Here is a 24,121-nt window from a genome sequence, read left to right as displayed (position 1 = left end):
AAGAGGTGTCCTAGCCACAGTCTTCTGTTCAACTGATGACTCTGACCCACTTCTCTCTCTCTGAGGGGTAAGACACTTATTGTTGAGCTCCGGGGAAGATGGAGAACGACTCCTTGGCCTAGGAGTCTGAGGCAAAGCTTTTGGTTCTGGAGAGGAATCACATTCACTTCTCCCCCTGGATGGTGTTCTAGGTATATCTTTCATTCCGGGAGACGACCCAGATAGGCTGTGCCTGGAAGGAGTCCCAGATCCATCTCTAAGTCCTGGGGAAGACCCAGACCTGCTTCTCCTTGAGGGAGTTCTGGGTAAGCCATCTTTCAGTTCAGGAGAAGATGCAGAACTACTTCTTTCCCTTGAAGGTGTTCTGGGTATAGCATCAAGTACTGGTGAAGACACACTCTGGTTTGAAGACATTCCTGCTTTTTCTACCACATCTGGGGATAACTCAGAGCTGCTGTGTCTGGAGGACCTTGTTGATTGTTCTTTCACATCTAGAGATGGATCTGTCTCTAGCTGATTAGGAAAAGGTCCATTCAAATCTTTACCCTCAGGAGAAAATCCAGTATTCATTTCTGCAACAGGGCCTCCTGAGTTTCTAAATTCTAAAGGTGATCCAAAGCTATTCTCCCTGGGAGGAGAGTTTGACAGTTCTTTATGTTCTGGAGAAAAGGGTGGCCCGCTCCAAGCTGAGGCCATTGCAGGGACTTCTTCCGAAGAAGCCTGCAACTGGCTTTGGTCAAGAGTCAAAGGTACAGCAGGCCTTTCTATTTCTGGAGATGATTCAACATTACTTCCAGCAGTTTCTTTACGTTCTGGAGACAAATGCGGCAGAACTTGGTTTGATGATTCTTCAGATTTCTCTACTACCTCCATTAATTCTTCATCTTGGCTTGGCTTAGCTAATGCAGAACTTTGGTCTTTTGTATCTGGAGATAACCTAACACCACCACCTCTTTCCCTTGATGGAGTTCTAGGGGTATCTCTGAGTATTGGTGAGGACTCAGGCCTATTCTGCACTGGAGGAGGACTCAATTTGTCTCTTAGTCTTGGAGGTGATGCACTAACATCCTCCTGCAGGAGTAAGCCAGTTTTTTCTTTTGATTCAGAAGGCTCTAATCTGCTCTGCCCCAGAAAAGATTTAGAGTCTATGGCAGGATATGAGAAAGAGTCAGACTGGGACCTGCTCTGTTCTGGAGATATTTCGGATTTCAGTCTAGGACTTGCTGACAATTCACCTCTTGTTGGAGATCTGGGTGCCAGCTCAGCGACTGGAGATGAGGACCTAGAGCAGCTGCCCTTAGGAGGTGTTTGAGATTTGCTCTGCAGATATGGAGACTCAGAATGACTTGGTCTCATTTCTGGGCTTGAAGTACCAGATCTGGAGTCTGGTGAAGTTGGAGATTGTCCTTTCTGTTGCAGAAATGAGGGTGGTGTGCTAGACTTGACTCCTGGACAGAGGGAGAAGGATTCAGAGCAACTCTGTGCTAGTGAATCTTTAGACTTCTCTTGGGAACATGGGGACTTTGATCCAAGATTATGCCCTGGTGGAGTTTGGGGCTTTGCTTTGGGGCACGGCGAAGTAGACCCTGAGTGACTTTGTCTTGGTGGTGTTCCAGGTTTCACTTTGGTATCTGGAGAGGAAGATCTAGAATGGCTGTGTCTTTGCAACAACCTAGATTCTGTCTTAGAGCATGGAGACACTGATCTGCTTTGCCTTGGAGGTGTTTTAGATGTCATCCTACTAGGACTTGGAGAAGAGAAGCCAGAATGGCTTTGGACTGGTGATGTTACTGCCTTCACTTTGGGTTGTGGAGATGACGACCCAGATCGGCTCCGTCTTGGAGGTGTGCCAGATTTCACCCTAGAAGGAGAAGACCCAGAGCAGCTATGTCTCGAAGGGGTCCTAGACTTCACCTCAGGGTCAGGTGATGATTCCGAACGGCTCCCTCTCTGTGGCGTTGCAGACTCTTCATTTATCTGGGGACTTGTTACGGACCCTTGCCTTGGTGGCGTTCCAGACTTCATTTTAGGTTGAGGAGATGAACTGGAATGACTTTGCCTTGATGGTGTTTTAGATTTCTGATTACCAGGCGGAGAAGAACCAGAGCGACTTCGTCTCAGTGGCGTTCTGGATTTAGCTTTGCGTTGGGATGATCCAGAGCGACTGCGCCTTGGTGGTGTCTGAGACTTTTGTTTAGGGCACGGAGAGGACTCTGAAAGGCTTCGCCTCACAGACAAACGGGATTTTGCTTTGGACCTTGGTGAAGAGAGAGACCTGCTCCGCCTAGAAGAAAGCCGCGATTTCTTCATTTCTGGACTTGAGTTGGACCTGCTCCTTCTCTGTGATGTGCGGGATTTGTTCTTCCGCTCTGATGATGAGCCAGACCTGCCCCTTCTTTGTGGTGTTCTAGAGTGAGATCGTCCCCGTCTAACTAGGCTTCTACTACGGGATCTTCCCCGTCTTGCTGGTGTCCTAGACTGTGATCTCCCTCTCCTGTTTGGGGTTCTAGAGCGTGACCGGCCACTTCGTCTAGCTGGCGTTCTAGAGCGTGACCGGCCACTTCGTCTTGCTGGTGTTCTAGAGCGTGAGCGCCCACGCCTGGCTGGGGTTCTGGAACGTGACCTGCCACTTCTCCTGGCTGGTGATCTACTACGAGACCTCCGTCGTACAGGTGATCGGGTTCTAGATCTGCGCCTAGTAGGTGTTCTAGACCGAGACCTGCCTCTCCGGGCGGGTGTTCTAGATCGTGACCTCCGCCTGGCGGGTGTTCTAGATCGTGACCTCCGCCTGGCAGGTGTTCTAGACCGAGACCTGCCTCTCCGGGCAGGTGTTCTGGAACGAGATCTGCCCCTAGTTGCAGGGGATCTAGAGTGTGACCTGCCTCGTCTTGCTGATCTAGACCTGCCTCTTCTCTGTGCATTTCTGCTCCTGGACCAGCCTGGCCGCTGAGGAGACCTAGAGCGGCCACGTCGCTGGGGGCTTCTAGATCGTCCCCACCTCTGTGCAGAACGTGATCTACGCCACTGAGGTGACCGGGACCGAGAATGCCCTCTCTTGGTAGGGGTTCGAGACCGAGACCGCCCCCTCTTATTGGTGGTAGGACTACGGGACCTCCCCACCCTACGGGAAGGAGTATGAGAATGTGACTTAGCCCGTTTTGCTCGGCCATGAGAGCGACTCTTGGATGCAGGAGAAGAACTCTCTCGGCGGGACCCAGGAGCTGGTGCCGGTTTAGGGCTTTCAGGGGAAGAGCTGGCATGCCGAGAAACTTTGGTAGGTTGAGGGGATGGTGGGCAGCTCTCTGAAGAAGATTGGGGAGGTTTCTCAGGAGACTTAGGTGGTGAATGACCCTGGGCTGGAGAAGCCTCAGAAGGGGGGTTCACTGGCTCCTGACTTAAGGGGGTTGTTGCAAGGGGTTGTGGGGAGCCGCCATGTTGCTCAGCAAGGAGCAGAGTGGGAGCCGGTGGTTCTGGCCCTGTGTTGCTCCTTTCCGGAGAGGGACTAGGTCGAACTGCAGATTTCTAAGAGTGGAAAAGAGAGTAGGGGTAGGGATAATGTAAGCACCAAAACTTCCTATCATCTGTAAAGTCCCAACACCCCTTCCAATGAAACACCTTTTCCTCACCACAGGCAGTCACATTCATTCAATAATCACACAGTACAAAATACAGTTAAAAACATATGAAAACAGAGTCTATAATAATCTCAAAAGTCATATAATCTAGAAAAAACAATGCAATCTAATGTACTATTAGTTCACAACAACCACTATAACATGCTGACTGCAGAAGAATATTTTTAAATATAAAGATAAAGCAACTTCCCAAAGTAACTGACTTTACCCTTTAAAAATAACTACATTAAAGGGAAAAAACTGTTTGAGAACATGGCACGTGAATAACAAAAACTAGGATAAAGTATAGGAAAACACAGAAAAAGAGACCAAGTTATAAAAACCTTAAAACATAATCCAAGAGAAATAGGAAGTAAATTATGCTTCTGAGGTGATCGAACTTGCAGTTTGGAAAAGCAACTCTGGAGAATGTGAAAAATAACAGGAGAGCTACAACTTTATCAAAGAGCAATTAAAAATATATTGTGATGATAGAAATAAGAAAACATGATTAGGGTCTGAATTAGAATAGCAAGTATAAACAGAGAAGGCAATAGCAACCCACTCCAGTACTCCTGCCTGGAAAATCCCATGGACAGAGGAGCCTGGTAGGCTGCAGTCCATGGGGTCGCTAAGAGTCGGACACGACTGAGTGACTTCACTTTCACTTTCCACTTTCATGCATTGGAGAAGGAAATGGCAACCCACTCCAGTGTTCTTGCCTGGAGAATCCCAGGGACAGCGGAGCCTGGTGGGCTGCCGCCTATGGGGTCGCACAGAGTCGGACACGACTGAAGAGACTTTGCAGCAGCAGCAAGTATAAAAGAAAAGGTATGGAGAAAATATTTCCAAAAGTAGTTTTCAGACTGCAAGCAGCAACTCAGCGGACTGAGAAATTTTAGTAAGCCACAACCAGCATTTAATGAAATAAATACTAGAGACACTGAATAGTAAATGGCTAATAGGTGTAAAGAAAATTTTTTGTTCCGAGTTTTATCTTACATTTACAAACAAAATAGTAAGGGAAAATCTATTATTAATACCTAGTGAAGTTTGAAAGTCACAATTCTAAATGATTTGCAGATGCAAAAGAGAACTTTATGAATACCAAGAGACAAATCAGAAAACAAAACTTGATCTTACTTTTTCCTTAACTCTGAACAGCTATCCTGAATCCACAGCCTTGCAACCCCAAGAACATCCATTAATTCAGGAACATACCTCCTTCTTGTCTTTGTCTTCACAGGGACTGCTAGGCTGCTTTGTAGAAGGCTCCGGACTACTAGGCTGCCCTATGTTGGTAGTACCTGGTTCCCTGGGAGGTACATCTCCCTCCCCTCGACGCCCCAAAGCAGGCGAAGGACTTCGTCCAGTCAAGGCAGTTGTATGGGTTTTAGCTGCAGCACTTCGAGACCTGCGAGAGGTAATTGAGGACGGGAAGAGAGAAAGAAAATCAGTTCAGGAGAGAACAGAAAACCCCCTCCCCAGCTCCCATCTACCTTTCCTGACTATAACCCTCCTCCAAAAAACCTTCTCTCACTCACAAGATTCAAATTACTCATATTGAAATTCAGGTCCAGTTCATTTTGCTCCTTCTCTTCTCAACATCAATCCCCAAAAAATATTCTCCCTCTACCCCTTCATATTTACCTCCCCCAAACCTCCCAGAACCCTCCACCCAGTCCATTCCCTACCCGCTTCATTCACCACTCACCTCTGAGCCCACCTCCTTCAGGAAGCCTTCCCCGATTAAGGAAGCCAGGGTAAGGATTCCTTCCTCCCCCAGACACCACGAACAAACCACCACCCCCCCTATTCTGGCAGTCCATATATATCAGAACAAAACAAAAAATAACAAAATAAATAAAATAAACAAAAACAAAAAAACAAAAAAAAAGAGAAGGGGAAATGTATATGTCTGTCCATCCTGTTGCTTTAGCCTGTCAGCTCCTAGAGGGCAGGGACCGTGTCTTCCGAATGGTCTGTGCAGCGCCTAGCACACCGTGGGCGCTCAATAAATATTAAATTGATTAACCCACAAGTCCCTCTCCCTCCCTTCCTCCTGGACCACCCCTTACCGACTGCGGGAAGTATCTGAAGAAGAAGCAGAGTCAGCAGAAGTTGAACGGTGGGCCCGTCGGCTCTTGGGGGCTGGAGTTGTACTTCGAGATCTGCAGAAAGACCAATATCACAGCTCAGGGTACTGTCAAAGGTCTACAAGGTTCCCCTTATCCATCCCTCAACCTTCTACTGGACTGCCCTATCCCCAAGTGGCACTCATCTACCCATTAAGCTAATTTCCCTCTAATTTACTCACCGCTTCCGCTTCTTGTCCTTAGATTTACGTTTGCTCTTTGGAGTAGGAGACCTGGGAAATAAGGCAAAATTATTTAAAATAAAAATCATTTTTAAAGAAAAAAACAAGCAAAAGTAGAAAGGGAAGAACTGTCATTCAGGAGAATCACCAGCAGGGAATCAAGGAACTGAGCTTTAAGGAGAAAAAAAAAAAAGAGCAAACAAAGCCATCAGGTAGCAATGGCTCACCACTTCATGTGCCACTGTCCTCCCTATGCCACAAAGAGCTCTTACCTATGCTTCCTTTTCTTGGATTCAGATTCTGACCTGTGGATAAAAAATAAATAAAACATAAACCATTATCTATGCCTGAACTCACCAAGCTTCTCCCATCACTCCATGTACGCCCACCTCATACCTGTGCTTCTTCTTCTTAGAACTCTTCTTCCTCTCTCGTCGAGGAGAGCTGCTCTCTGACCTGCTAAACATGGGTTCAGAAACAGGGTCATTCGGCTTGCCTCCTTCCCTGGCCCACCCTACTTACGATCCATCCTCAGAAGGCTGCACAGAACAACTCCAACAGCACCTATGTGCCAGATCTACACCCAGAACTTTACTCTCTAAGCAGCATAAGTACCTATAACAACAAACCTCAAAACAGAACAGTACCAAAATTCTGATCAATTTTGTACAGCTGCACAATCAACCCTTCCCCACTGAAGCAGCACACATATTTTTGCTCTCAGCTGAGACCTGAATGTTAATTCCTCTTCCCTGACTTTCCTGACAACTCCCTCCTGCTTCCTAGAAATAAAAATCCTCTATTTCCAAAGAGAAAAAGCCTGACAGGTGCGGTCCTCTGGCTACTAAAATAACTTTCCAACTAACTTACCGTCCTCGATCTTTCTTCTTTTTCTTCTTCTTTTGCTTTGGCGTTGGTGAGCGAGAACTGCTAGACTCCCGGACAAGGCTGAGTGAAGATGAAAAGAAGCAAAGATGGGTGCTAAGATGAATTTTCTGAGACATTTCAACTTCAGAACAAAATCTTAAGAATATGAGAAGAAATAATCCACACACAAAAAATGGAGCAAAGCACTTAGAATCAGGAAGAGAAACTGACACTAATCTCGTGTACCTGTAAGGTTTGGGAGGCTCAGGAGCTGGTTGTTTAGCTTCTCGAGCACGACGCTGGGGATCAAAAGAGCTGCCATCCACATAGGAATCACTGATGCCAAAGGCAGCTCGGAGTCGCTCATTCTTCTTCTCATTCAATTCTGCCAACTGGTGAGTCTCAGTTACCCTAGAGAAGAAAAGGTCAAAGGTCTAAAGGAGATAGACAACAAAATGCAGAGTCATATTCACACAATTGCAGGCATGGACCAAACAGCCATGAGAAAAGGCAGAGAGCAGGGAGAAAGTCCACAGTAAGGAGAGAGAACAGCAAAAGCAGAAGAGAGTCCAGAGAAAATGGAGAGGGAAACACTCACGCTGGCCTCTGCCCTGGGTTCTCCTCCTTCCCCCCAGGGTTCACATCCTTCTCCAGCAACATGAGTCGAAAGGTCGCCACTTTTTCCTGAATTTGCTGTTCCTCGTACCTGAAGAACAAAAGCCTTCAAGGTTAGAGCCTGACCAGACACTCTCCCCAGACCCGGGTTTACAATTCCCTCGTTCCCAGCAGGACCCCTTCCCTTTCCATGCACACATAAATGTTTCACTCACTGTCACCCAAAGGGCCCTCCTTTCAAATTCTGCTCTTTTCCTGTAATCTTTCTTCCCTGCACTGACTACACCCTCTAGAACAGTGGATTTTAAACATGCTACACTCCGGGGCCAAAAGAGGAAAGTTAAGCAGGCAGAGTTCCAAGTGTTCCTCCCCAACTTCAATCAACATGAACAGGTCTTTCATTTCATGGGATTCCAAAGTAACATGCATTGTCAAAAAAAAAAAAAACAAAAAACAGGGGGGACGCCACTGCTGAAGTTTGAAAACCACTGCTCTAAAAGGTTTTCTGCCTGAACGTGCTCCTTTTCCACAAATCTCACTTCCCTACCCAACTCATGATCCCCTTTATCCAGGTGTTATTCCAATTTCCTGTTTTCTTTCCTTTGCTACTCTCAAAGGCCTCAACCCTTACATCCATTCACCTTCCTTTTCTCTACCAATGACAACACATATCAGCTTACCAAGCTCTTGTGTCTTGCCTGGTCTGCTTCCCCACCTCTCCCTTAAAGCATGTATTTCTCAATGGCCCCCCTCATTCCCCCTGTGCCTTCATCTAAATAATTCAGACTCCCTCAGGCTCCCTTTTATGTTCCAGACACAGGTTTCACTTTGAACTGCCCCTCAACTCCTTTCAATTCGCTATCTTCTTTACCACCTCCCCTCCTACAACTCACTTCTCTCCAGGCCTCTTTCAACTTGCCCAACGCTCCCTACAGCCCACCTAACTCCCCGGCTCTGCACTCGCTGGGTGCGTGGCTCTCCCCCAGACCTCCCTCACCCCTGCTCCTCCATCATCTCCTCCAGCTCGAGGCATCGCAGCTCCACGCGCCGCTTGCGCTCGTGGTCCAGGATGTCAGGATTAGGCCGCTTCACCAGGGCAGCCTCCAGGCGCCGCAGTTCCTCCTCTCCCTTGTAGTCAGGCCGCTCACCCCGGCGGCCCCGCACCAGGGACAGGTTGCGCTGGACGTAGCCGTTGGTGCCGCTGCCCCGGGGCGTCGGCAGCCCGATCCCGTTGTACATGGCCCCGTGCCCGGGGGGGCACCACCGCTCCTGAGGGGGAGCGGGGAGACACGGGTCAGGCCCCTGGCCCCAAACTAGCCACTCACCACCACCCAAATCCCTGCTCTTCTTCAAACCTACTTCAACAGGTCTCTCCACACTAAACCTCCTTTGGCTGCATAATCCTCCTGGTCTCCTAAACAAACCCTTCCTTCATCCTTCCCTCACTTTCTTTCTACCAAATCAAGACCAACTCTTACAGTCTTTACCCTCAGTGTGCAAAAGCCACTTGTTTGTACCTAGCTTTTCCTTACCCACCCCAAAGATCCAATTTCTCCCAAATTTCTCCACACTATCCCTTTATTCTCCTTTGAACCCAATATGCACAAGTGATATCTTTACCAACTATTCTGATTCCTAACCCCTGGCAACTGACTGAGGCCTCCAAACAGGGCACAACAAACACCAACAAAAAATAAAAACAGAGAGAGAAAGAGATCTGTGGCACACAAAGGCCTGCAGTCAAGTCTAGAGTCTTCCAAGAACTAACCTAAGCATTTCAGGCTAGCTACCCTGAACGTAGTCAGAAATTATGAATACAAATTGACTCAAGAACCCCTAGATATCCAAAAGGAGGCCTAACCTAAAAGGCCAGCACGCACTGCAGAAACACATGAAGCCTAGATACGTAATCCTCATATACTTCATCTCTCAGGTAAGGGGCATGTCCAATCAACTATCCTGACTGATATGTTATTTCCTCAATTTCCTTCCCAATAGGATTTCTCACATGGTTTGTGGCTCACCCAAGTCTCCCTAGCTCCTGTTAAAAGATTGCGTTTTCAACTCAACACTCTATGTGTATCAAAGGGGCCTCTAGTCCCACTGTTCCCCATACCTTCTCTACATCCTCTCCCCACACTTAAGTCACAAAAACCCCACTCTTTCTCCCTCTCCTTCATTAAAGTCAAACTGTTGACTTTAACAGTCCCCTCATTACCTTACTTCCTAGTTTTTCTCATCCAGCCCCACATGACTCTGAAGAAACCCTCAAATGCTAGTTCTTTCCTGATTAGGTTTTTTGCCTACAGACTCTATGCCTTTCTCCTGCTCTATGTACTCTCTTTCTTCTCCAACTCCTCCTGTCCAAGATAGTGTCACAAGGGAAATGCGTGAGTGAAAAGGACCCCAGGAAAAGAACCCAAGGAACAAAGTGGAGATATTAGTGAAGGCAGAAGGAAAAGAACACAGAACTGGATAAAAAGGAAAGTTTCATTTAAAATACTCTGGAAGAAACATTATACAAACTCCTGGAAAAATGTACTAACCTCCCCCTTTATAGGTAGATGTTGAATAAAAAGAAGACAGCTCATCTCTAGAACAGTTTGGTACCCCTTACCCCTCAACTCTAAGGCTGGGTCCCTACCCAATCCCAGTTGCAGACTCTAGAGATCTGAAAACAAAACAAAAAAATAACCATATTGGGGTAAAGGATGATGCTAAATCTAGGAAAGGCAAGCGAAATTGTGTGAAATGAAAAATTTCTTTATACTACAAGAAATCTTCCAACCTTCGCCTTTACTTTCTCAAAATTTCTCTTTACTCTTAAGCTAGATTTTCTCTGGCTCTCTATAACCTACCTAGTTTCTGCTTCCCTTGCAGAAAGCTTCTGACCTGCAATTAATTCTTCGGTTTAACCATTCACCCACACTTCCATACCACCTCACACAATAATCCTCCCACTCCCTGGAAAAGGATAACCAGCAGCTGCTAAGCAAAGGGTATTCAATCACAACAGACTACTTTTAGAGAATGACCCAGCAAAGAAAACAAACAAAAAACAGGAATACCATGGCATCCAAGACAATGCTCCAAAAGGACAGATGGACAAGAAGGGTGTATCAATAATATATATACACAAATCACCAAAACCTAAATGGAGATACTTAAAACTGGGATCCACGGACTATGGGCATGCAAAAGTCACCCAAGCTAAAGGCAGATAGTAAAAGCAAGCTGCAAAAGAAAATAAAAAGCAGTTTTTTCTGTTGGAGAATTATCACATGTTAAACTAACAAGACAAAAGGAGTCTTAAAATTCAGTATTATGACAGTCAATGAAAGAAACGCACCAAAAAGGGAGCGGACGGTGCAGGAAAATGAAACTAAGTAATACGTAAGCACATCAAGTTCAGCACGGGGCACCACAGTAGCTGACTAGGGACTATGGAACCCAAAAAGCTGAAGTACTGGCTCAGTAAAAGAGGCCTAGATTCAACACACTCAAAAGCAAAGACAACACAACTTTTAAAATTTTTGACCCAAAAGCTATCTTACATAAGCGTTTGCGTGAAAACCAAGGTCTGGAAGAGTTTTGAGTCAAATTATAACAAAACCCTGCGCTTTCTCAAGAAAGGGCTGGCAGCCGCCTCCCCAGCTTCAACACAACTTTGGAGGAGATCATGAAAAGGTGCAAAAAAAGAAAAGAGCACGTGGTCTGCCTTAACATACCTAGACTGAATACTTAATTAAAAACAACAAAAAAAACGTTTTGAACGCTTCGCTTCTTAATACTTCACGGCAGACAGTAACGAATCCAAAATGCCGAAATCTAGGAGACATCTAGTTCAAGACCTTCTTTGCACAGGCTGAGCCGCCAAGACCTATTTTCGGCCTTGAGGGATGGGGGAGGGGGCTGCGCGGCGCCCGGTAGTCTGGGAGGCTAAGGGCCAGACCCCAAGCCCCGGGTAGGGACGGACGGGCCGGACGCCGGCGAGGAGCGGGGCAAAGGAGCCGACAGCCGGCCCCCGCCGCCGCAGCCCCCTCCCCGCAAACAAAATGTCGGCAAGGACAGCTGCAACAGGGCCTCGTCGCCGCACGCGTCCGGGAGACGAGAAGCCCGAGTCGCGCGCTACCCACTCCTCGCCGAGAACGCGCGCGAGCCCTAGTGCACTCGGCGGCGCGCGCCGTTGCCATGGGGGAGGGGGAATAAAAGCCCGCGCGCGACAAGAACCGCGGGAGAGGGGGAGGGGAGGCAGGCGAGCAGGGACGTCCGCGCGAGCTAGGGGCGGCGAGCGCGCGTGCGCGCGGCGGCCTGGGCCGTTCTCCGCGCGCTTTGGCCTGGCGCCGGGGCCGCCGCCCCTCCCCCACCCGGCTCGCTCGCTCCCTAACCCTCTCACCCGCCGCCGCCTCCGCCCGCCGCCTCCGAGGGGGAGAGGTGCTGCCGCAGATCGAGCTCCTGAGTCCTTCGGGGCCTGGAGCCGCGGCCCAGCCTCGCCTGTCCGCCCGACTCAGCCGACACCGCCGCCTCCTCGCTTCCTCTGGGGCCGCAGCGGGCTCCGACTGCGCCACTCGCACCCCGCCTGGGCCGCGTTGCACGTCAGCACGACCAACTAAACGCGTCAGCACGCAACCGCGCGCGTCGCAAGGCCCGCCGGGAACGGTAGTACGCTCCGCGGCTTTGTGCGCAGGCGCGGAATCAGCACGGGATGTGTAGTTCCTTGAGTCCCGAAGGAGATTCAACTCTGTTGTCGATGAACTACGAGTCCCGTCAGCCAGTTGCGGGGAGGGTCTGGGGAGGGGCCCGGAGCAAGCAACGCATTCCAGGGGGTTTCCGACGGGGAGCAGGAGGACACAGGGCCTAGGGACGCTAGCCCTCGATCGCTCCCGCCTTCGGCCCAGAGCATCCTGGGAGTTGTAGTTCTAGCGTGGCGTGGAACCCGTAGGTAGCTTCGCTCTCCCCCGCCCCCACCACGAGGCCGCCATTTTGTCTCCCCATGTTAGGAGGCAATGGGCCCGAGGCCAATAACACCGCTGCCTCCAAGTGACCGCACGCCTCCCTGCGTGAGCCCGGGGGCCATGCTGCACCTATCATTCCGGACCCAGGAGTACCCGCCCCCCAGACCCCGGGCGGCGGACACCCCGGTAATCCCAGAGCCCAGCTACAGGCCCAGGGCTTGAGCCAAGAGCTGAGCCAGCAGACCGTGGTGTTCGCAGCTTCCATCCGCTGAACCGGGCTGGCTGCCCCTGAGGAATGAGTTTTTTTTATGACTACGAGTAAGGGGGCCAGACAGAGGTGCAATTTTCTCCTGCAGAACATGAGGCGTGTTACATACGTGGCAGGGTAAAAACGTTACAACCTCCCCCCGCCCCCCGCCCCAAGTTTGTCAGCCCTCTGCAGAATGTCTTAGGTTAATGTTTTTAAGTCCGTTTTGCTTGAGCCTGAGGACCAGCCAGTCTCCCTCAAAGCAGAGTTGGGAGAAGCTGAGTTTTACAGGCAGGCCAGTCGTCTGGGTTATCTCTGTTTGGGGTGGGGGTGGGGGCAGCCTATACCAGCAGCCAGTTAATGAACTGTGGTCCCTTTGACTTTGTATCTGATGTTACTAGGTTTTCTTTGTAATCGTGGAAAGATAAACTCACCTCATATGCTGGAGTGGGGCAACCTACCGCTTGGTGTAGGAGCTGTAGCTTTGGCTTAAAGGTGCCGGGGCTGATATAATCTTACCTTCTTGAACTCTTGGCAAGTGCTTACCGGAGTTGGACGCATCTTTGGAGTGATTTATGGCAAAGTGGAAAAGCCTGTCCTTTCTGGGCTTAAGCTGATATTTCTCAGGTGAGGGTGAAGGTGATAGTTTCTTCAGTAAGACCCTTTCCTGTAACCAAATTCCCAATGATACTCTTCCCAGGAGATAGGAGGGTAGGAGGTGGGGCACAATCTTTCAAAAAATGATATATCCTTAGGACCCGAGGTAAACACTGATTAGAATTAAATGGGTTCAAGATGGCAGACAAGTCAACTTTGACTAGAATGTGATCCTCAGTATACACTCATTTTAACATACCAGTGAGCTAGATGACCCACGGAGAGGACCCATGACAGTTCAAAGCCAACCATCATAGACCAAAAACTGGGCAGTGGTCCAATTCCTGGAAATCTCTGCCCCTTGCCCAAATTAGTTGGAAGAATCCTCCCACTCATTAGCCTATGAAATTACCCAGTCCATAAAAGCTAACTATACCACCTTGTGAGGCTGGGCTCACCCTCTGAGATGGCCCACACTCTGTGGATTGAGTTTCTCTCTAAATAAATTAACTTCTTATATATCACTATCTCTCTCTGAGTTGTTTTTTGTTTTTTTTTTTCAGTTTATTGATTTAATTGGAGGACAATCACTTCACAACAATGTGGTAGCCCCTGCCACAGGACAGGGATCAGCCAAGGGGCACGTTCACACCCCCGCTCTGCCATCCTGATCTCACTGAGTTCTTTTTGCCAGGAGACACCAAGAATCTGTTGCTTCATTAGGTCCTGAAACCAGGTGTGTAATCTTAGTTGGAAAGCTGTGGGTTTGAGTCCCAAGCAGAGATTCGGCAGTTCAAATCCTGGCACATGGGTTCAAGTCCCAATCTGAGGTGAATAGTTTCACCTGTATTTACTGAATATTTTGTGCTAATCTCTGTATGTGAATCACTGCATTTAATGCTTGAGAGAACGTCCTATTCCTATGAGAAAAGAATGGATTATGAGAACTACGAGTTCATTTACATATCCACAGTCTGTGTGCTCAGTTGTTCAGTTGTGTCCAACTCTTTGCAACCCCATGGACCGTAGTCCACCAGGCTCCTCTGTCCATGGAATTTCCCAGGCAAGAATACTGGAGCAGATTGCCATTTCCTACTCCAGGGGGATCTCCCCAACCCAGGGATCGAACCCACATCTCCTGCATTAGCAGGTGGATTCTTTACCACCGTGCAACCTGGAAAGCCTACATATCCACAGTACGGTTTTCAAAATAAAGTAACATTGAAATAATCTACAAACTTTATATAGACGTTATCAATTGTTCTGATAATATCCTGAATAGCAAAAGAAAATTCAAAATCATAAATGTAGTGTTCTTAGACATCTTAATCTGGAAGGGTTGCTGATTCTTTGTAATTCATGGCATTACCATCTTTGTAGAGTACAAGCCATTTATTTTGTAGAAGGTCCCTCAATGTGGGTATGTCTGGTGTTTCATCATAGTTTTAAAATGCAGGTTACACATTTTTGGCAGGAAGACCAGGGAAGTGATACATGTTCTCAGTGTACAGTAGGAAGAGACACGTTCTGCCCAGTGGTTGCATTACTGCCAACACTGACTTTGAGCTGATTCAGATCATTTGGTTAAGAAGGAGTCAACCAATTTTCTCATGAAATTTCTAGTTTGTGAAAGTGAAAAAGTGTAAAAGGGTTTGTTGTTCAGTGATGTCCAACTCTTTTCAACCCTGTGGACTATAGCCCACCATCTCCTCTGTCCATGAAATTCTCTAGGCAAGAATACTGGAATAGATAGCCATTCCCTTCTCCAGGGGATCTTCCCAACCCAGGGGTCAAACCCAGGTCTCCTGCATTGCAGGCAGATTCTTTACCATCTGAGCCACCAGGGAAGCCCTACTAATTTTTTTTTAGGAAGCCCTAAATTAATTGTTTCCAGTGTTTTGTGATCACAAACCATGCTGCAATGAGTAACCAGGTGCATACATATTTTCATATTTGTTGGGGTGTATATCTTCAAGGTGGGCTTCCCAGGTGGGTCAGTGGTAAAGAATCTGCCTGTAATGCAGGAGACCGGGGTTCGATTCCGATCGGGAAGATCCCCTGGAGGAGGAAATGGCAATCCCTCCAGTGTTCTTTTTTTTTTTTTTTACCCTCCAGTATTCTTGCCTGGAAAATCCGATGGACAGAGGAGCCTATTGGGCTACAAGGCTATAGGGTCGCAACAACAGTATCTTCAAGGGAAATTCCTAGAAGTTGGATTGCTAGGGCAAAAGGTAAAGAGAAACAGTTTTGTTAGTAAGGACTGATCCCTCTCTGTAAGGGTTGTACCAGTTTGCATTCCCACTGGCAGAATATAGAGAGGGCCCGTTTCCCACTGCTTCACCAATGGACTACCTCACAGTGCTTTTCCATTCTGGCTAACCTCATAGGTCAGGAGTGTTAATACAGTGTAGTTGTTTTGTGTGTGGTAAAGTGCACATGAATATAAATTTTATCATTTAAACTAATTTCTGAATGTACAATTCCGTGGCATTAAATACATTCATGGTGTTGTGTGACCATCACCACTATCCATTTCCAGAACTTTTTCATTCCCCAACTCTGTACTCGTTAAACAATAACTACTTCCTACCCTCTCAGTTCAGTTCAGTCGCTCAGTCGTGTCCGATTCTTTGCGACCCCATGAATCACAGCACGCCAGGCCTCCCTGTCCATCACCAACTCCCAGAGTTCACCCAAACTCATGTCCATCGAGTCGGTGATGCCATTCAGCCATCTCATCCTCTGTCGTCCCCTTCTCCTCCTGCCCCCAATCCCTCCCAGCATCAGGGTCTTTTCCAATGAGTCAACTCTTCGCATGAGGTGGCCAAAGTATTGGAGTTTCAGCTTCAGCATCAGTCTTTCCAATGAACACCCAGGACTGGTCTCCATTAGGATGGACTGGTTGGATCTCCTTGCAGTCCAAGGGACTCTTAAGAGACTTCTCCAACACCACAGTTCAAAAGCATCAATTCTTTGGCGCTCAACTTTCTTCACAGTCCAACTCTCACATCCATACATGACCACTGGAGAAACCATAGCCTTGACTACATGGACTTTTGTTGGTAAAGTAATGTCTCTGCTTTTCAATATACTATCTAGGTTGGTCATAACTTTCCTTCCAAGGAGTAAGTGTCTTTTAATTTCATGGCTGCAATCACCATCTGCAGTGATTTTGGAGCCCCCAAAAATAAAGTCTGACACAGTTTCCACTGTTTCCCCATCTATTTCCCATGAAGTGATAGGACCAGATTCCATGATCTTTGTTTTCTGAATGTTGAGCTTTAAGCCAACTTTTTCACTCTCTTTCACTTTCCTACCCCCTAGCCCTTGGTAAACTCTATTCTATTTTCTAAGAATTTGCCTATTCTTACTGAAACTGTCCATCCTGGCCAGGCACCACAGTTACCATTCGCGTGAGTTATTCTACAACAGGAGATCCTAATAAGGAAAATGAAACTAACAAGCCACCGCCAAACAAAAGAACTATCGAAAGGTCAAAAGGACACACCAGTCCATGTGTCCTCCCAGAATCCTTCTTCCTGGAATCCACCTTGGCTGAGCGACGCGCTGGTCACCAAGCAGCACCCTGAGTCAGAAGGATTGGCCAGAAACTAACCCCATCACCATAAACCCCGAGACTGCTAACCTTGAGACCCCTGAGTTCTCTTACCCTGGGGCTCTCTGCCCAGGCACTCCTCCTCAGTAAAGTCTCTTGCTTTGTCAGCATGTGTGTCTCCTCAGACAATTCATTTCTGAGTGTTAGGCAACAGCCCATTGTCGGGCCCTAGAAGGGGACCCCTTCCTGCATCAGTTCTAGGTTCCTCATTGCTCGATCGGGCCCCTCAAGAGGGCTGTTCTCTTGCTCCCTGTGCATGCCCTGTGCATGCCTTGCTCCCTGTGCATGCCCTGTGCATGCCTTGCTCCCTGTGCAGGCCAGCGCCTGCTTCACTTGCATTTTAAGCACAAGAAGGACCTTCTGACGTACTTGCCCCCAGGACCCAGCTAGTGATTGTTCTTATTAAAGGGGCACTAAGGAGTGTGCCTGGGAGCCAAAGCTGCCACTTTATCCTGCCCACTGTCAACCCCACGTGGTGAGGTGGTTGCTCCAGGACCTTGCTCAGACATGTAAGTGAAAGTTGCTCACTTTTGTGCAATTCTTAGCAACCCCATGGACTGTATAGCCTGCCAGGCTCCTCATCCATGGAATTTTCTAGGAAAGAATACTGAAGTGGGTAGCCATTTCCTTCTGAAGGGAAGGAAATTTCCTTCCCAACCCAGGGATCAAACCCAGGTCTCCTGCATTAAGATTCTTTACTGTCTGAGCCACCAGGGAAGGCCTGCCCAGATGTGTTAAGATCCCCTGTTCATTAAACCACTGATGTCTCTGTTGCCGATCCAGGCTGTTTCTGCATCCTTAAAGCTGGGAAAGTATATTAGGCCTGCTGTGTGCACCCCAGCGCTCACAGGGTGGAGTCTATCTGTCCTTTCACACCCATCTTATTGTACTTAGCATAATGTTTCTAAGATTTATGTTGTAGCACATGTCAGCAGTTCACTCTTTTTTAATGACAATAATACCCTATTGAATGTATATATACCACATTTTGTTTACCCACGCATTCACTGACGGGCTTTTGAGTTGTTTCTACATTACAGCTATTGTGAATAGTGCTGCTGTGAACGTTAGTATGCAGGTTACTGTGGGGACAAATGTTTTCATTTCTGGACTTTACAGACAGTCTCCTCTCCAGGCGCCCAGCCTCTGGGCTTCCCCTCCAATCTTCATGAAACCTCCTAAAATATTTTTTTAATTTAAAAATTGTATTTATTTATTTATTTTTGGCCGTGCTAGGTCTTCGTTGCTGCTCAGGTTTTCTTCTGGTTGCAGCGAGTGGGGGCTACTCACTAGTTGCGGTGCTCTGGCTTCTCATTGCAGCGGCTTCTCTTGTTGCGGCTCCTGGGCTCTAGAGCACAGGCTCAGCAGTTTTGCCACTTGGGCTCAGTTGCTCCACCGCTTGTGGGATCTTCCCAGATCAGGGATCAAACCCGCGTCTCCTGCAATGGTAGGCGGATTCTTTACCCCTGAGCCACCAGGAAAGTCCCCAGAAAGATATCTTAATTTTTCTTTGAAATGTAATTTGTATCCTACAGTGTAGCGTGTTGACTAGTGGCCCCCCCAAACTTCGTGTTCATCTGGAACCTCAGAATGTGACTTTGTTTAGAGCCAGGGGCTTGGCAGAGGTAACTAGTGAAGGATCTCCAGACGAAATCACCATGAGTTGAGGGAGGAGACGGATGCACAGGAGAGAAGGCCTTAGGAAGATGGAGGCAGAGATAAGAGGGATGCAAACACAAACTGAGGGGTGCCAACAGCCACCAGATGCGGGAGAGCTGGGAGACTCCTCCCCCAGGGCCTCTGGAAGGGTGGGAGACTCTTACTTCTGGCCTCCAGACTGCGGGAGACAAATTCCTGTTTTGAGCCACGCCGTTTGTGGCAATTTGTTATGGCAGCCCTGGGAAGCTCACGCATACAGGTAAGCCACAGACCAGGATGCACTGTGCTCCCCACCCTTTTCTTCTCCAGGTGGATGCTCTCTGCAACTTGGGGGTTTCTAGAACTTTTTTTAGAGCACTACCTTTATTTCTTAGCAGTTGAGGCTTCATGAAAATTCAAATGAAGTATGACAATTTTTTAATCTTAAAAAAAATACTGAGGGGAAAAAAACCCCTAAACACTGAAAATAAAAGACCAACCAATCAAAATCCCATCACTTAAAAATTACAAATGTATTTCATAAAAATATAAACATAATTTCATTAAAATACAAACATTTTATATAAATATTTTATATTTTATAAAAGACCAATCAAAATCCTATCACTTAAAAATTATAAGCATATTTCATAAAAATGTAAACATTTTATAAAACATGTTATAAAATATAAATGTATTTTGTGAAAATATAAATATTTTATAAAAGTGCAAACGTTCTTTATAAAAGTGTAAATGTATTTTACAAAAATATAAAGTGGCACTCCCTCAGCTGGTACCCTAAACCGTGGAGCCCTCGGAGCATTGGTGGGAGCCACTCCCTGGAGAGGCCACAGAGCATGATGCCAGCTGAAGATCAGAAGGAGACATCCATGCATGCATAGTATTGGCACAAATTCATAATACGAAAAAAATGGGATAAACCTAAATGCCCATCTATAGGATAGTACTTAAAATAACGGTGAAAAAACCTTGCATTAAAAGAGCAACTCTGTTCTCCTGGTTGTCAAGGCACATGCATCAGGCAGGCTGTATTCTCTGCCAACATAGGGAAGTAGATGATACAGGGGTGGTGGGTGGTGGATGGTAAGATGAGGGGTATTTTGTATGTGTCAGAGACTCCGGGCCTCCTCCTGCAGGACCTGTCCCCAGGAAGCCTCAGGCTTCCTCCTGCTAGCTAGCCCTCCCCAGGACACAGCCCTCCCCAAGTCACTGCCCTCCCAAGACCAACTGTCACCTCCTCCAGGAAGTCTCCCAGGACTGAAGGCTCCCGGCTGGGACCTCCCAGAGTAAACGTCTGCTGCCAAACCTATTGGCTACAGGGATTCTGATCAGTAGGAGCTGGAGGCTACTGAGTGGGCAGGGACTGGACTGAGCGGCTGGACTTGCAGCTGTGTTTACGCACGAGCTCAGCCTCCTCTCCAAAGGGCTCCAAGTTATGGGGTCTTTGGCTCCATTTTCTGCAGCCTGTGGCCTACAGCCTCTCCATGCCTCCTTTACCATCTACGTGGGAAGCCCGCCCAAGTGCTGGGCGCTCCCTCTCCCCCTCATCTGCACCCATGGAGCCCTGAGTTGTCTCACAGCTGGTACCTTTAAAAGCTTTTGTTGCAGAGCAGACGAAAGAGAGCAATGGAACAAACCATTGCTTCCCAGTGGCGGTAGTGGTAAAGAAACCGCCTGCCAATACAGGAGATGTAAGAGATTTGATCAGGTTTGATCTCTGGGTTGAGAAAAGCCTCTGCAGCGGGGCACGGCAATCCACTCCAGTATTCTTGCCTGCAGAATCCCATGGACAGAGGAGCCTGGCGGGCTACCGCCCGTAGGGGTCGCAAAGAATCAGCCACGACTGAGCAACTACGCATGCGTGATCTCAGAAACTTGGTTTCCTGGAAACTGCTGCTTTTCTAAGAGGCCGCGGTGGTGCGGTGCGGTGCACGGGAGGGAGGAGAAAGCAAATAGCAGTACCAAGTCCATTGCTGATCTGGCCTAGTTAGAGTTGAGAGTCGGAGAGGAGAGAGCTCGGGTTCCTTCAAAGGTGAGGGGGTGCCAGACTGGGGACCAGAGTGGGATTGCTGCTCCACCAACATGTTGGGGTACCTTTGAACAGGCTCAGGGTGGGGGCAGTCGGGCAGGAAGTGGGGGGGAGTGGGGGAGGGGACCTAGGTGCTCCTTTCTCCACACCCAGCAGTCCCTGGGGTGGCCCAGCCTACACCCCACTGTCACCTTCCAGCGGACCCCCAACCCCCAAGGTCAGCTCCAGGCAAGTGGCACTTTTCTCTTGTCTGGGCGACCCCTCCAGAAGGGTTGGGGAGGGGCTTCAGTCTCTGCGGGGGGACCTGGGGGACCTTGGGGGAGTCGGAGTGTGTGGGAAGGAAGATGACTACAGGTGTCCCCCTACAGGGGTGAACTCTGATACCTTGAGAAGATGACAGATGTGAAAAGCGGGATAATCTTCTTCGTGGTGAGAGACAAATCCACCCCTCAAAACCAGCTGGACCTGACCAGGCCCAGCCAACAGCTACCAGCACAAGAGCAGGACCCTGGTTGTTTCCAGAACAGATTAAGTCTCCAGGGACCTGGGGGTGAGGGTGGAGGGACTGCTCCCCTTGGACTGAGACCCCAGCACATCCCCAGCAACAGACCAGGAGGTTCAGGGGACCTGAGGGAGCCCTTGGCCTCCACCCCCTGCTGGGAGCCTGGGTCTGGCTGGAGCCATGCTTGAGGAGCCAGAGTGTCCCCTCGCCCCAGACCCTAAAGCCCATACCTGGCTCACCCAGAAGGGCTCCCCACAGGCAGTCCTGTCCGAGGTGCCCCCAAACCCCGTGGGCACTTGTTTCCTCCCACCAGTCCAGGAGGCAGAGAGTGCTGTTTCCATGAGGGTCAAGTCGCTGCCCTGAAATTACCGGATTGTTACTGCAGAGGGAGGGGCAAGGCCGGCATCTGCCTTAGAGTTTATTCTTTCTGCTCAGCTGGGGGTGGGGGGGCAGGATGGGACCATCTTGTTGAGTGTCTCTGTCTTTTCTCTGGTTCCTGCACCTTCTCCCGTCAGTCTGGGACCCCGAGCCCTACCATCCCCTCACTGTCTCCATCCTGTGAGGTCACCCTGGTGTCACTCAGGTCACCTGACCTCATTCCTCCCTTATAGGCAAAGGGTTCTCTGTCTGCGGGTTTAATGGCCATAGGGTCTGCGGTGTGGCCTGCTGCGCTAGTAGTGGTTGCTGGGATGGCCTTGTACGCCTGGAAGAAGAGCACTGAAAGACCATGCCCTAAGAGGTCCTAGGTGGACATCAGGTAGGGATCGGGGAGTGTGTGAGTAAGAGGGAGGCCTGGGTGTGGTTTGGGGGAGGCACAGGTGCGGTGGGGAGAAGGTGGTGGGACTCCCTCCATTGGCCTGGAGGCCTAGTGGCCCCACCCAACTGGCCACCTTTGTCCTCCTCCCGTGGTCAGTTCTGGGCCCTGCCTGACCCCACCCGCTTCTCTTGCAGGTAAAAATGAACAAGAACCCTAAAATGTATTGAAAGGAATCCTCTCCCAGTCCCCTGCAGACTGGAGAGTCCACCTTCCTGGGGTCAGGAATTCTTTGAAGCAACATTTTATCTTTGGGGTTTGAACAAAATCAACTTGTGGGCAAAAAAATAAATTCATTGAATGTGCCTGACTCTATTACAGAACTGGTGTCTGAATCACAGGATTCAGGGTCCTTGGAGGCCCAGCTCTAACCTGAGCAGCCCTGAACCATCCCCACCCCAACCAGGCTCCTGACCCTTCTCCAGGGCTGCCTGGCCCGGGCCACCTCTCAGCCCATGGGGAGCCTTTTGGGGCCTCTGTGCTCTGAAGCCCTGACAAGGGAAAAGCACCCACTTTTCCTCTCCTGCACTCACAGTCACACACCAACACTTCTCACACCAGATATGTGGGATTTATCACACCTGCCAGTTTTCCGATTTACTGTGGACAGCAACTGAGATGTTTATGACAACTATGCTTTGATTTATTTTACTGACGTAGAGTTGATTTGCAATGCTGTGTTAATTCCTGCTGTTGTACAGCAAAGTGATTCAGTTATACGCATATATATATATATACTCTTTTTCATATTCTTTCCTGTTATGATTTATTACAGGATATTAAATATAGTTCCCTGTGCTATACAACAGGACCTTGTTGTTTATCCAATTTATACATAATAATTTGCATCTGCTAATCCCAAACTCCCACATTTATTATTTTTTCTTTTCTTTTTCTTTTTATCTGCATGCTGGATCCTAGTTCCCGGAACAGAGATCAATCAAACCTGTGCCCCCTGCAATGGAATCATGAACTCCTAAACACCACAGGGAATTCTCTGTTTTTTTAAAAAAAATTTTTTAACTGAGATTTAATTCACATGTCGTAATATTCACCATTTTTTATTTAAACAAAAAAATTTTTGGCCACACAGCTTGCAGGATCTCAGTTCCGCCACAAGGGATGGAATTCCCCTCCCACCACCACATCCCTGCAGGGCTGTGAAAGCCCTGAATCCTAACCACTAGACCAACAGGGAATTCCCAGTATTCACCATTTTAGAGTGTACAGCTTTGTGGCTTTTATTAATAGTATATTTACAACCATCACCATTATCTAATCACAGAACGCCATCATAACCACCAAAGAAACCCAGTCCCCTTTCAGTGGTCACTCCTCATTTCCCCCCAAATCTCTCAGCCCCAGCCATTGCTAGTCTACTTTCTGTGTCTATGGATTTGCCTTTTCTCTGCGTTTCACATAAATGGAACACGCAGTATTTGTCATTTACTGTCTGGCTTCTTTCACCCAGCAGTGAGGTCTCCCAGGTTCCTCCACGGTGTACATGAATCTGTATTTGGTCCCTTATTATGGTGGCTCAGACAGTAAAGAATCTGCGAGACATGCGGGAGACCCGGGTTCCACCCCTGGGTCGCGAAGATCCCCTGGAGAGGGAAATGGCAACCCACTCCAGTATTGTTGCCTGGAGAATTCCATAGACAGAGGAGCCCAGCAGGCTACAAGTCCATAGGGTCACAAAGAGTCGGACACCACTGAAGCGACTTAGCACAGACACAACACATGGCCGAGTAACGCTGCATTGAGGGATAGCCAGCATTTATTTATCCACATATCAGTGGATGGACATCTGAGTCACGTCATATTTGTTTAACTGTTATAAATAATTCAAAAAGCCTGAGGCTAAATCCGGATCACCTCAGGATAGGCCAAGGAGTGAAACTGGCCATGAAACAACTATGTCAGAGGATAAACAGGAAGTCTTCTAGTTATTCAGTAATGGGGTGGGGGGAACAGGAGACCAGAGAAACCAAATAGCCCTTCTGTGTACATGACCTCTGTGCTCGTCCCAGGAGAGGTCCCATGGGGGTCCCATGCTGTCCCATGGAGAGCAGACCCAGGTTTCCCACCCGTGGACACTGCAGCTGATGCTCCTGGTGGCAAGGAAGGGGCGCGTGGGGGTGCTGTCTGAGCCAGCCGACCTCGGAGGCCCATCCAGGTCCTTTGAGGCCCGGGCACCGGCTCTAACTTGTCTTCTGCAGGGGTTGGGGGAGGGTGGTGATTCATCCAGGAAGGATCTCTGACAACCTGACAGATGGCTGGCTATCTGAA

At 48.5% G+C, this 24,121-nt stretch overlaps 1 protein-coding gene and 2 long non-coding RNA genes across 4 annotated transcripts; 2 read left to right on the top strand and 1 right to left on the bottom strand.

Moving 5' to 3' along the window:
• Nucleotides 1-64: 64 nt before the first annotated feature.
• Nucleotides 65-11,975, bottom strand: SRRM2 (serine/arginine repetitive matrix 2). Its single transcript, XM_070362278.1, has 12 exons — nt 11,810-11,975; nt 8,411-8,682; nt 7,397-7,504; nt 7,045-7,209; nt 6,802-6,879; nt 6,328-6,390; nt 6,204-6,236; nt 5,932-5,982; nt 5,693-5,785; nt 5,329-5,607; nt 4,836-5,028; nt 65-3,522 (listed from the first exon to the last, which is right to left on the bottom strand). The coding sequence occupies exons 2-10, from the start codon at nt 8,650-8,652 to the stop codon at nt 5,565-5,567; spliced, it is 876 nt and encodes a 291-aa protein (XP_070218379.1). The 5' UTR covers nt 8,653-8,682; nt 11,810-11,975; the 3' UTR covers nt 65-3,522; nt 4,836-5,028; nt 5,329-5,564.
• Nucleotides 11,976-12,124: 149 nt separating this feature from the next.
• LOC138985551 (uncharacterized) lies at nt 12,125-16,842 on the top strand. Of its 2 annotated transcripts, none has more exons than XR_011462592.1 (4): nt 12,125-12,753; nt 13,017-13,242; nt 13,776-13,948; nt 16,606-16,842. It is a non-coding gene; the product is annotated as an uncharacterized lncRNA (long non-coding RNA). The 2 variants fall into 2 exon arrangements; XR_011462591.1 differs by lacking the exon at nt 16,606-16,842 and adding an exon at nt 15,328-15,613.
• A 3,823-nt stretch (nt 16,843-20,665) lies between these two features.
• Nucleotides 20,666-22,147, top strand: LOC106701192 (uncharacterized). Its single transcript, XR_011462590.1, has 4 exons — nt 20,666-20,744; nt 20,885-20,945; nt 21,630-21,775; nt 21,970-22,147. It is a non-coding gene; the product is annotated as an uncharacterized lncRNA (long non-coding RNA).
• The last annotated feature ends 1,974 nt before the right edge of the window (nt 22,148-24,121 follow it).

This window comes from Bos mutus, chromosome 25 (genome assembly GCF_027580195.1).
Source record: "Bos mutus isolate GX-2022 chromosome 25, NWIPB_WYAK_1.1, whole genome shotgun sequence".
In the NCBI taxonomy this organism is placed as follows: domain Eukaryota; kingdom Metazoa; phylum Chordata; class Mammalia; order Artiodactyla; family Bovidae; genus Bos; species Bos mutus.
The sequence above is the reverse complement of the archived record's forward strand: the minus strand, read 5'-3'. Positions and strand labels throughout refer to the sequence as shown.

Bases quoted from the DNA above. Each gene is read 5' to 3' on its own strand.
- SRRM2 (XM_070362278.1), bottom strand. From the start codon at position 8,652: ATGTACAACGGGATCGGGCTGCCGACGCCCCGGGGCAGCGGCACCAAC. The intron at 7,210-7,396 runs GTGAGTGTTTCC...TTTCTTCTCTAG, and splicing joins AACCCAGGGCAGAGGCCAGC to GGTAACTGAGACTCACCAGT. The intron at 5,786-5,931 runs GTGAGTAAATTA...GTCTTTCTGCAG, and splicing joins AAGGACAAGAAGCGGAAGCG to ATCTCGAAGTACAACTCCAG.